Genomic DNA, 11768 nt, shown 5'->3' with positions numbered 1-11768 from the left:
TGAAATAGGTTAATACGTTTACGTTGACGTCGGTTTATGTGTCGTCATCGACTTTAAGAACAAAATCAATTTGTGGGCAGTTATTGTTTACCCATCTTGTGTAGTCGATCCGGCCATCTTAAATGGTAAATTCCTGTAGAAATCCAACATTTCTATCTGAATAACGTCGTTATTTGTTTTTCTTTCTTCCTCGATTTTTGTTATGAATTGAATTATTTTTTGTCCGTCCTAATACAAAAGCAATCGCAACGGGTGTATTTTTCGACTCAAGTGTATGTAATAAGGAGTATAAGCTGGATAAAATTTGTCTTATTATTAACGATATTCAACTTTTTTTAAAAATCATATCCAGTCCCGCATCCAGCAACAACTGTGAGTTTGCAAGTGCCAAAAGAGTCAGGGATAATACGGGCAATCTCATTATAGTTTTGCTTAGCTCTTTGCAATAATGAAAAAAATATCAGAATAATTTACCATCGGAAACATTATTGATTTATTGCATAATTTTTTTTTATCGGATGGTTAAACGCAGTTAAACGAACTATCGCGAACTATATATTTGACACAAACTTTCGACTCAACTTACCATGGAGAAACCGCACGAAACGTATTTCAAAATGCCAAATCAAATCAAAATTTGATTTTTGGTCTTCTGCGTCGGCTGTCACTCTATAACATTGAACCCATCATCTTCTTCGACTAACCAGCCAATAAAAGTAGTATGATAACCATTAATAGCTCCGGCTACCAAGAACAGTCTTATTTGGTCTCCTTCTTTAAGCTCCAAAGTGGATTGGTGTGCAAATGCATCATAAGTGGTGTGACTATATCCTTGTGCAATCCTAGCACCATTCAACTGAAAATCAACGCGTGCAGCATTGGTTCCTTGAGTGACATCAGCAATACCAGAATAATCAAAAAAATATTTCCCCGGTCTCGGTGCTATGAATATTCCAGTAGAAGGGTTCATGGCATTCCCCACATTAGTTCTTGTGATTTCATATGGAATGACAGAGTTAATAGTTGAGAAAGTCGTATTCCTCTGTACATCAAAATAAACAGATGATGACTTGACATCGGCAAAGCCAATCCACGTTTCAAATCCTATTGCGTAAAACCTTTGATATGATTTCATGCTGATTCAATTAAATTCAAGTCTGAACAAACCTGTGTCGGTTGAAGCTTTGGTAAAATCACAGTAAACCGTTTCTACATGAGATGCGCCCTTGATCAAGTATAAGCCGTTAAGGACATGACCGATCTGCCACAATTCCACGCAAGAGGTTGGCATTCCGTCGACCAACTTCTGGCCGGAGCATTTCAATTTTCCTAAAGTGTGAATGCCACTCGACGCTGCAGGGATCGTTCTTCCGAAATTCATCAAACGTGTGATTGGCAAACTTTCTTTCGAAGTTATCTCTCCTGTTTATATGGTAAATCCAAGAGTGAAACATATATTTCAAACACAAGATCAATTGAATTCGCTTTTTCAACATACCTTCGTCGACTAAGTTAATGGGAACATCCGCGTCACAGTTGCAGTTTTTTTTAGGATCGGCACACATATTTGCAATTCCGCACAAACACATATGCGTGGAGTTATCGCTACCGTGCCAGTAATATTGCTCGTTACCGTTCCGGTCGTTCCACCAGGAATATTCGACGCCATCAAACTGCAGAGGAGCAGAGTAGCACTCGTACTGTATACCGGCATAAAATTTAATTGACGAATAAAATATTATGATCGACGAATTATTTTTCGAAATGAACCTTAATTGACTGGCGACAATCTGATGAAAGTTGTGTAAGGGCTGTGATCTGTTTTAGTGATGCTTGGTACACGATTGGTTTCGTATAACAGCCGGGATCTGTGCAATGGCCGACGTTTGTCGATGCTTCGGTGTCGTGCCCAATGATTGTCATTCCTGTCGAATAGAAAATGCAGCTTATAGTGAAAATTATGTAAATATAAAACTAACGGGCAATTATTAAAGGTAATAGTCTATATCATCCTACCTGAAGACATGTCGCAATTTACTGGATGGGATCGTCTCCAACACCTTGGCCGTCGGGATCAATCCAGTAAACGCCGGTGGACAATGAAGGGTCAGCCAATCGGGCTTCATGGCAAGATCTTGGAATTCCACCTTTAGATGAGGCGACATCACCAGTATTATGTAAATCTTTTTCGCTAGTCTTTGTTTTTAGCAGTCGGACTTCCTCTCTCAGGCGGTCAAATTGAATCTCGATGCTCTCGAATCGAGTTTTCAAAGTTTCCTAAAAAAACAAAACAAAACATTAAAGAAATGTAAAATTTTATTTTGCGAAATTTCATACGTATTCTAAACGAAGATTAGTGTCGTCTTTCGTTTGCGGCAAGTGATTTGGATGTTGGCCACTTGTCACGCTTAACAAAAAAACGCAGACGAAGACGAGTGTCTCGGTGCTGTGATACGATGACTTAGCCATTGTATATATCGACGAAAGATCGAATAGGTTTTGTTATTTTGCATTGGTGGGTGTATCCTATTTATAGGACAAGAAAAGGAAATCGAATCTAACTTTGTATCGTGTGAGCGATATGATTTTTTTTAAATTTCAAATTGCCTTATCCATCAATAAGATATTCAAAAATAAAAAATCCCCCGGGTTTTTTATTTTTATGACATTTTAAAGTTTTCTTTGTGTGACCAATTATGTCGACATGAATGCACCAACTGATAAAAGTCAAATCACTGTTTGCCTCTGTTGTGTTGCAACAAAGGCTGACGCGTAAAGACTGATAACGTATAGATAAAAAATTTATGTATGCATTGGGCTACTATAATTGCAACATAACTGTCCATATACATTATAGCTTAGATTATAATTATACTAATTGTTCATATATCCCAATCATAAGGCAAGCGTGTGTATAATAATTCTGAGTCCTTGTCGTTTATATTCGTGTTTTAGGGTATAATGAGAGGGTCATGGACTCAAGGTTTACTATTAATTTAAGAAATTGGGATGGATCGAGCTCGGTTGTTGGTTCAAGTATATAATTAAGGGATAGAGCCCACTGTTATTATTAAGAATATAATGAATCGATATGACAAATATTATGGCGCTGTAACAATGACCGATCAGGGTAGGTTAAAATGTAAATGCTGGAACTCCTTTGTATTCGACTGGGGACAATCGTCTGGACTAAGTTAGATGGCTGGCCTTGGTCTTGGTGACCCGGTAAGTCACGCCTTTATATTAAATTGTTTTTTGTTTGTTTTTTCGGAATTTTTAATTATCATTTGAGAAATTCTAATCGTCTTGCCATATTTTTAATGTTATTCGTGTTATTTTATTTATTCACATTTTTCGATATTACCACAAAGGAATCGTTGTTACTCGCAATGCGCTGACTGTGGGCTGCCACCTCCGAGAAAACCGACTATTTAGTTACTGGATATTTTGGTTCGGCGGCCATCAAACTGTGTCCGAGCCCCGAGGTTCATTAATTACAAAACGGTTTCCGATTACTTTAGTTAAAAATTTGTATTAACATTCTTGGGAGTTAAAACATTTGCCGTCGGAAAAACTAAGCGGTTTTCTAGATGACCGGTTGGCCAGCCTGTTAAATCCGGTTAAATCAAGCTCGCAACAGCCTCTCAAAAAAAGGAGTCTTGGAAGCGCTGCGGGTTAAATACGACTATACAAATTTTTATTGCCATCAAACGTTTTTAATTTTTTTTTTAATCTACAGGCAGTCGCCTTTAACAGAGATCAGAAGAAATTAGTTAAAGGCACGGCTGATAAATTGAAGACGTGTGCTATCAAACTCTTGGCGTCGTCAAAGAGCAACAACAGTCGAGATGGTAATTATTTTTCTATGAATACGTCAACCTTTATTATCAACATATATTTCTTTAAAATAATTCCAGTGGTCTTGGACGAGTTCCCGGAATGGCTGCAACGTTCCATGGGCCGGATCAAAGACACCAAAACCAAGTTGAAGAGGATCGCTAACGAGAAAAAAGAGCCTGTCAGTGTTTCAGGGCAGCAACAACAAGAAGGAAAAGAAGAAAAACAATTCCGGAGAAGATGATCTCACTTACTCGCGGGATTACGTCATTGGTAAATCTTCGTCTATCAAATTGTATCATTTATTTTTGTGTGAAAACTCAACCAACAGTTGTGGTGGACAGGATCAAGGCCGGAACTTTGGACATGGATTACTTCTGTCTCGGTTGTCATGTAGAAATGATGGGCCCATATGTATGGAACATCCGCTCTTCTTTGGAAGTTTATGCAATCGCGAATGCAAGGTGATATAGTCTATTCTCTTTTTCCCAATTAATTATGAGCGCTGAATAATTGTTTTTTTTTCTGTTCTTTATGCAGAATAAACTTCTACAAACCAGTTACAGCATTGGCGAGGACGATACTCACGTAAGCGCTATATTTAATTTGGAAATAAATTGAATTGCTTAGAATAATTTCTTGATTCATTTTCAACAGGTGAGTTGCGCCATCTGTGGTGTGGAGGAGGTTGTGGTCTGCAAAAATGGTTCGTTTTCCAGGTATTATTAATTAATTATTAATTATTAATCCAGGTATTTATTAATTTTCTAAAAACTTTTGCCTTCAAAAGACACCACCAATTGATTTAGGTACTGTTAATTTATTAATTAACATAAAGTATTTTTTTTTTTCGTATTGCGTGGAGCTGCTGGTTGGCGAGGGATTGATGTCCGTCATCATGCAAAAGACGCCGTGGTTTTGCTTCCTCTGCGCCAGTTTCACCACCAGAATAATCCCACGGCCTCCTTCAGCCTCGCTCCGACTGGGCCTTAAAAGTATTTTATTTTGTTCACTAGCTATTTTCCAGAATATTGTTTAACAGTTTCTCCGACAGCTGAAAAGCTTCTTCCACCAAGATTTATTCCCATCGACATCTGTCCAAGAAAGGCCAACCTGCTCTTTGCATCGTCGTACTCCACGACAACCTCGAAGCCGTCAACTATACACCCTTAATTCACACAGACTTGATTTTGGTCAGTATATTGAACCGCTTGAATATTTTTTATTATTTACAATGAATCTGAGTTTCTCCTTGTTTCTGTAGAGTATGGAGAGGCTTTTTTTCGATTTTTTCCACGTCAAGAATTGCATCGAACGCAACAACGAGGAAACGCCACTCTTGTGGGCTGTGGAAAATGTCGCCAGCTACCACATAACCATTTCGAGGTTTGAAATTCAATATTGTCGTTGTGGAATCTGTTGAGAGAGCTAATACATTTTCTTTCTTTTTTTCAGGTTTCTCCAGATTGAACCGATAACATTCGACATGAAGGATGCCCAAGGCTCCACCAAACATCGTCTGGTGTCCGTATTTGATAAAATTAGAAAAATAGTTTCAAACATAAAGCTAAAAGGAATTTTGCTTTTATTAGGAACAGAATTTCAATCCGCAATTGGACGAGCAATTCATCAACAACGACCATTCGTCCATTTCCAGTCTTCTGCCTAGCCGAGAGACTTTTTTCATCAAATACTCTTGGATTCTTGAAGATATCGTGGTATAAACATATTTGAAGGCTACTTCTTTAAATAAAATAAAAGTCTGACTGTAAATTGTAATGCGATGCCCACAGGCCATAAACCAACCCCTGCCAGCCAACTGGCAGGAGAAACACGACCGGATGCTGTTTCAGCGCGATATACTCGAAGTAAGACGAAAACAATTAAAGCTCCAGCCTTTTTGGAGCATTAGTCGGTCGTCCAGCTGACTCAGAAAACGGCCAAGAAGAAGAGGAAATTGAGCAGCGATCTTCGCCTGTGTTGGAAACTTTGCGAAGCCGTCGGCAGTGCTGACGAGGACAGCGACGGAATTAGTGACGAAACGGGCGACTTTTCGCTTTTCTGACGGATCAAGCCACCGATCGTGTTTCCCCGTGCCGTTTCCGGAGTACGAGTTTCATGTGGAAGAAGCTGAAGTGCAAGAACGATTGAATTGTAGTTTGCCCGTGTCCATGTGGATTAACATTTTTCAACTGCTGCCGTTGAAGATTTGAAGTTGGTCCGTGTCGTTATTGGTCCGAAATAAGCCGCGGATTTATATTTACTCTTCCGATAAGTATTGTAAACTTTAATCGTGACTGTTCTCAGATCAAAGAATAAAATTTTTTGGTGGAAAATTTGAAATTTATTTTTACAATTGTGAGCGATTTATTTGGACGAATTTATAGTTAATAATCTGAATCGATTCCTACATTGACGTTGCCATAGCCCCCTCCATAATCACCGTAGCCTCAACCATGCATATTATAGGCCTAGTCACCTCATAGGCCTATCCGTAATCGCCATAGCCGTTGTAGTATCCTCCTGCGTAGTCACCGTAACCATATGATCCGTATATCCAGCACCATAATACAGATATCCGAAGATGCCTCCGAAGTAATAAAGATAACAAGCACACCTCTCACGTACGGTCGGCGGTAGTAAGGTCGACGGTGAGACGAAAGGTAAGGAAGAAACAATCTTCGACTTTGACTGGATAGCGCAGGGTTGAATGGAACTGCTGGAACCGACGCCACCTCCAGCAATTTAGATTTAACTTCTCCGATTAATTCAGACTTCTCCGGCGCATCTTTTCCGAGATTTTCGGGACTAGAAAAAATTTATGTCTGAGGTTCGTCAGGTTGTCCAGGCTGATGAGCTATTTTCACGTCAAGTTTTGAATCCGTTTTTCTGCTTTGAGGTGAAACCAGTGGAGTGTCTCGATTGATCGCCAAGTCTTCCGGATTTTGTTGATCCTTTTCGACCGATCGGGCCAGAACACGACAGCGCAAAAAAAGTGCCACCAAATGACCAAATACACACGAGTTATCTGCAATTAAATCAACAATTCAAGATTGCAATGCAAGTATTGTAGCATATAGCAAGTATTGTAAGCAAGTCGTCTTATGCAGTATAGTAGTATACGCTGCAGCACATTACTGATAAATTGTTCACATTTTTATTTTCGGTGCTTCGTATTTGTTTATTACTGTTTCTGTTGTATAGGCCTAGTGCTGACTATAGAATAAAACGATATTGACATTATACAGCCTAAATGATTCATTTGACGACAATATATAATGGTCTGATGGACTATATATAAGCTATATAGATGGCAGATGGCTGCATGATGTTGTCAGTTGGACAAAGTCGTGCTTTCAAAATAGTTTCTTTTTCTCAATTATTAGCTATAGTTATATTTTTTACGAAATTTTGATCGTGTTATTGCCGCATTGTAACTGAGGGTGTAGTTTTATTTATTCCTTTGTCCATGTATCATACCATAATAAGACAAGGGATCGTCGTTGCTGCTCACAATGGCTGGTGCTGCTGCTGGTGCGCTGCCACCTCCAAGATATAATAAATATAGGCTATACTTTATATATAAAGTTATACTGGTTCGGCGGCCATCTAGATCCAGCACTCCCAGCAGCCGTGTCCAAGATTCTCAAATTACATTGTTGTTGTTTTTTCGACTTTTATTAGGTTTGTTGTGAGTAAAAACCAGATGCTGGCAGAAATCTATATGAGCTATTTCATTGGAATTTAAAAAAAAAGGGTTAGTCTTGAACAAAGTTTCCAGCAGCATAGGCCTATTGGTTCCCATCGTTCGTTCATTTCTATCAGTCATCATCCGCACTAATATACATTGTGAGCCATTTTTTCATCAAATTATTATTATCCTTGGATTAGGCCTATTGAAGATATTGATGTGGTAAAAATATTTGAATGCTCCCCCCTTCCTTTTTTTTAAAGTCTTTTACTTATACTGTCTTGCAATGTGATGCACGTATAGCAGGAAAAATTTAACCTCTGTCAGCCAATTAGCAAAAAGAAACACGATAGGATGCTATTCCAGCGCGATATATAATACCCAAAGCAAGACGAAAACAGTTAAACCACGCCAGCTATATTAGGGGCATTTTCTAATAGGCCTACTCGGTTCGGTTGTCCACCCCAAAAACTTACAAGAAGAAGAGGAAATTGAACAGCGATTATCCAATCTCTCTCTTCGATCTCTCTCTCCAATCTCCGATCCGACAATCGTGAAAAATTGAATGATCAACGTGAGAGACGATAAGCACCCTAAGCACCATCATGCGCAGCAGCAAATTTATTGTTTGTTATATTATGCCAAAATGGGTTATTGCCGTTAATGATACAGATGGACGAAGCACCGTGTTAAATATTATGCCTATCTTTGCGATTTTCTATCCCAAATAAAATTAATATTTATTTAATTTAATGCGAGATTTAATGTAAATTATGTTTTCACTGATTCGGAAGCAAACAAGTCACACAATGAGCATCATCTGGAATAACAGGAAATTCAAATCGGTCGCATTGCGAATATTATATATACTTAGACCATTGCGCAATCTAAACGATTGAAATAATTATTTACTTCAGTGCTAGGCCTGATATTAACTATAGTAAAAAAATCATTTAATGTCGTATAAATACAATACGAAAACTTAAACGTTCACCTAGGGGGGAAATATTCAAAATAATCAAATCTTTTTATAAAAATAACAAGAGATTTAGCGTTCGAGATTTCGACTAGCAAGCGAATTGAACTCATGACATCGGCACGGCGCTTTACTTAATTAAGCTAACAAGCCAATTTGTGCGTTTTGTTTGAGATATAGATTTGTACAGCTATAATTAACGTTTCCATCAATGAAATGATTTAAGCTTTGCTCTAGAAAACGCTTTGCAATTTTCTTCCTCTCGCTTCCTCTTCCTCCCTTTCCTCAGTTCGTTTTCCCCTGGATACACTAAAGGTATACCGAAAGTGACACATGGTTGTTTAGTGTAAAGGTCCAAGGGCGGGTATTCTGCAGCAGGGAGTTCTGCACTCATGGGAATTTAATTCATGTAGGGTTGTTTTTAAAAATATATTTTTGCTGCTGTCCCAAGAGGTAAAACCTCAGGAGAGAAAACACTCGCGCACACTCTTTTAACTTCTCGGAAATACCGCCAACCGAAAACAATAGGCCCTAAGGCTGGATTGGTACACTGGTCTTTTTATTTCTATTATTGACGTGTTGGAAAGCTCTTTTACATAGTCTCTTGTGAGATCTCATGAGAGAAGAGCATATGTAATGCCCCGCGGAGCCTACTGGCCCCGAAATAAATTAAATTCCTTATAAATAAATTATAGTATTGGCATCAGCAGACACGAATTGCATGTAGGCCTATATTTCTTGTTGAGGTGCGAGTCACGCGATATTCCATTATATAGGTATACTGTATATATATGATCTTTGATAGGCCTATAGTTTTAAAGTTAATATATTTATATATCAAGACACTTCGCGCATATTTAAGCAAATATCAAACTTGGTACAAAACAAATATAAGATATTTGAGTTTTTTAACAAACATTCAATTAATTTGCTTGACGAAAAAATAGAACTCGAAAAAGAAATAGTGAAGAACTATTGCCAAGTCTATTGTAATATATTGACGCTCAAATTGTATAGAAGATCTGGGAGGTTTCCTATACTAATAGGCCTGTATGTTCGGGCATATGCTGTTATCACATATACACATATGGCAAATAACGTAGCAATTTTAATCAATTTAAATTCCACTTCACTCTTTAAATTCTACCATAACGTGCAATAACATTTGTCAAATATTTGACTTCATTAGCAAAAAAAAAAAGCAAAATTTATAAAAAAAGGTTTTTATTCTTTTTCTCAATTAGCGGCGCAGACTCCTACCCCGCGCTCCTACCAATAGCAATTCTACATTTTCTTCGTTTCTGCTGAGCTGACACGCCCCTTTCTTGAAGTTCCTAAAAGTTCTACGATTTTTCAGTTGTGTTTCACATTTCATGTTGAGCTTTCGTCCGCAACATACATACACATTTCACTGTTTAATTTCTATATACTTAAAATGTTTAGACTGTGTACATTTAATTTGAAGTTGAGTGACTTGTTTTTTAGTGTTTAATAAACTTTTCTGAAGCAAGAATTACTTGCTTTCTCCTACAAATTTTGCAATTAAAATTTTAGGATCAAGCAAACTTGAAACTCGTTTCAGAAAGTTTATCAAACGTAGGCTGAATCAAGTTTATTGAATTTTCTTAACTTTGAAGTTGAAAGACTATTTTCAGAAATTAACAAGCGATCTCCCTCTCAACCGTTTCGAAATACCCCCTTTTTCCCGAAGGTCGTTTTTAGATCCGGAAAAGGACTCTAAAGATCCGGACTAGGTCTATTCTGCTCAAAATCACAAGGCAATTCCAACTGAATAAAGTCCGGATTTTTATCTTTTTTTTTTGTTTTCGAGATAATCGGGATTGAAAATCGTGAAATATCACGAAAACTCAATGTCTCCCCCTCCGACTATACAGCGCTTTTAGCCATAAATTTGGCTCCTAAAAAAACAATTCATAAAAAACGTAACCCTTTCATCCCTCTTCCAGAATCCAAAAGAATTTTTGAAAATTCGTTGAGATGTCTGAGGTATCACAATTTTCGTGATACCCCCATTTCAACCATTTTTTCATGAATTTTATTCGGCGTTGCCGATTGCTGTTCGTCGCCGTGTAATACACAAGATTACAAGGTATAATGAAGCGTTGTATTCTGGTCAAGGGGTACAGCGAGAGAGAGCGTGTGTCGGGCAAGAGAGAGATGAAGGGGAGAAGCGGCGGCTTATATCTAGTGGTGTTGCTGTGTCAGCATGTCTTCCGGTAAGTCCGGGCTATCTTCATGGTCGGTCTGGGTTGTAACGCCGGCTGGTCCGAACGTGAGTGAGGGCCAGCTCGGCCTGGACGAGTGCTGACTCGGGAGTTGCTGAGTCCGCGTTGTGTCCGGCGTGACGTAGGGTGTGGTGCCGGTCGTGACGTCCTAGCGTGACGTCGGCGTGACGTCATTGGTGTGACGTCGGGTGTGACGTCCTTGGTGGTGGCCATCTTGAAGAGGGCGGGGCTGCCACCGTGGCATTACAGAGCCGTCTCCTTTAGAGACGACTCTCGGAGTCGACATTTAATACAATTTAATGCAGTGTACAACATAATGGGAAACTGGGGATTGCTGGATGGATAAACTAGTTAGTGGTAGGGAAATAATTGGAGGAGTGAGAAAAAAGGAGCAAAGAAAAGGGAACAAATCAAAAAATGGTTTCTCGAAGGGGGAACCGAACAGAAATAATGGTTGCAGGGGGGGGGGACTGGTTCGGAAGACGGGTATTCTTTACTTAAATTGATATTGATACGCGCTTGTGGACATATTGGGAGATAAAAAAAAACACTTGAGGCCGTTATCAGCTACTAACAAAACAAAGAAGGGAAGGGAAGAAGGTAGCGGCGGATACTAAAAAAAACATTGAAATATAAAAGTTGGTGCGGCAAAAAAAAAAGGGTTAAAAGGATAAAAACAACGGAGTTAGAGCGGAATTTACTGTTGGGGCCGTGCGTCAATAGCCCTGGCTCCTACGCTTCTTTTTGCCGGGCGCGGTCGGCCCGTGCACTGTGAGCGCAGGTGGCCCACTTTTTGGCATCTGGGGCAAGTTGGCCCGTTGATCGCAACCACGCGGCGACGTACTGGGCGGACCGCGAGGGCCCGTGGCCACCGGATGGTGGCGCCGGGGAATTCGATTCTGAATTCCACTATCCTTAGGAAATCCAGGCCTAGCATGAACTGTGTATTGATTCTTGTAATCAAAACACAAAACTATTCACCGCTGTTCCCCATGCGTAGGTTGATTCGTCCTAAAAT

The 11768-nt window shown here is 39.2% G+C and overlaps 1 protein-coding gene and 3 long non-coding RNA genes across 5 annotated transcripts in view; 3 read left to right on the top strand and 1 right to left on the bottom strand.

The window, feature by feature from the left end:
* Nucleotides 1-240: 240 nt before the first annotated feature.
* LOC124311557 (contactin-associated protein-like 2) overlaps nucleotides 241-11768 on the bottom strand; it is a 31730-nt gene continuing 20202 nt past the window's right edge. The window contains exons 3-6 of one of the 2 annotated variants that reach the window (XM_046776084.1): nucleotides 1771-1925; nucleotides 1499-1700; nucleotides 1168-1422; nucleotides 241-1104 (exon numbers count right to left, since the gene is read on the bottom strand). In XM_046776084.1, coding sequence (XP_046632040.1) covers nucleotides 665-1104; nucleotides 1168-1422; nucleotides 1499-1700; nucleotides 1771-1925 — 1052 coding nt within the window. In that variant the 3' untranslated portion in view covers nucleotides 241-664. The remainder of the gene's footprint in view (nucleotides 1105-1167; nucleotides 1423-1498; nucleotides 1701-1770; nucleotides 1926-11768) is intronic. The other variant, XM_046776085.1, reaches the window with a different exon arrangement.
* Nucleotides 3478-3977, top strand: LOC124312229. Its single transcript, XR_006910425.1, has 3 exons — nucleotides 3478-3674; nucleotides 3740-3851; nucleotides 3918-3977. It is a non-coding gene; the product is annotated as an uncharacterized LOC124312229 (long non-coding RNA).
* Nucleotides 5101-5483, top strand: LOC124312351. Its single transcript, XR_006910478.1, has 3 exons — nucleotides 5101-5223; nucleotides 5293-5361; nucleotides 5430-5483. It is a non-coding gene; the product is annotated as an uncharacterized LOC124312351 (long non-coding RNA).
* LOC124312312 overlaps nucleotides 10628-11768 on the top strand; it is a 32019-nt gene continuing 30878 nt past the window's right edge. Inside the window, exon 1 of the long non-coding RNA XR_006910467.1 lies at nucleotides 10628-10938. This is a non-coding gene — a long non-coding RNA (uncharacterized LOC124312312). The remainder of the gene's footprint in view (nucleotides 10939-11768) is intronic.

This window comes from Daphnia pulicaria, chromosome 1 (genome assembly GCF_021234035.1).
Source record: "Daphnia pulicaria isolate SC F1-1A chromosome 1, SC_F0-13Bv2, whole genome shotgun sequence".
NCBI classification, from domain to species: Eukaryota; Metazoa; Arthropoda; class Branchiopoda; order Diplostraca; family Daphniidae; genus Daphnia; species Daphnia pulicaria.
The sequence above is the reverse complement of the archived record's forward strand: the minus strand, read 5'-3'. Positions and strand labels throughout refer to the sequence as shown.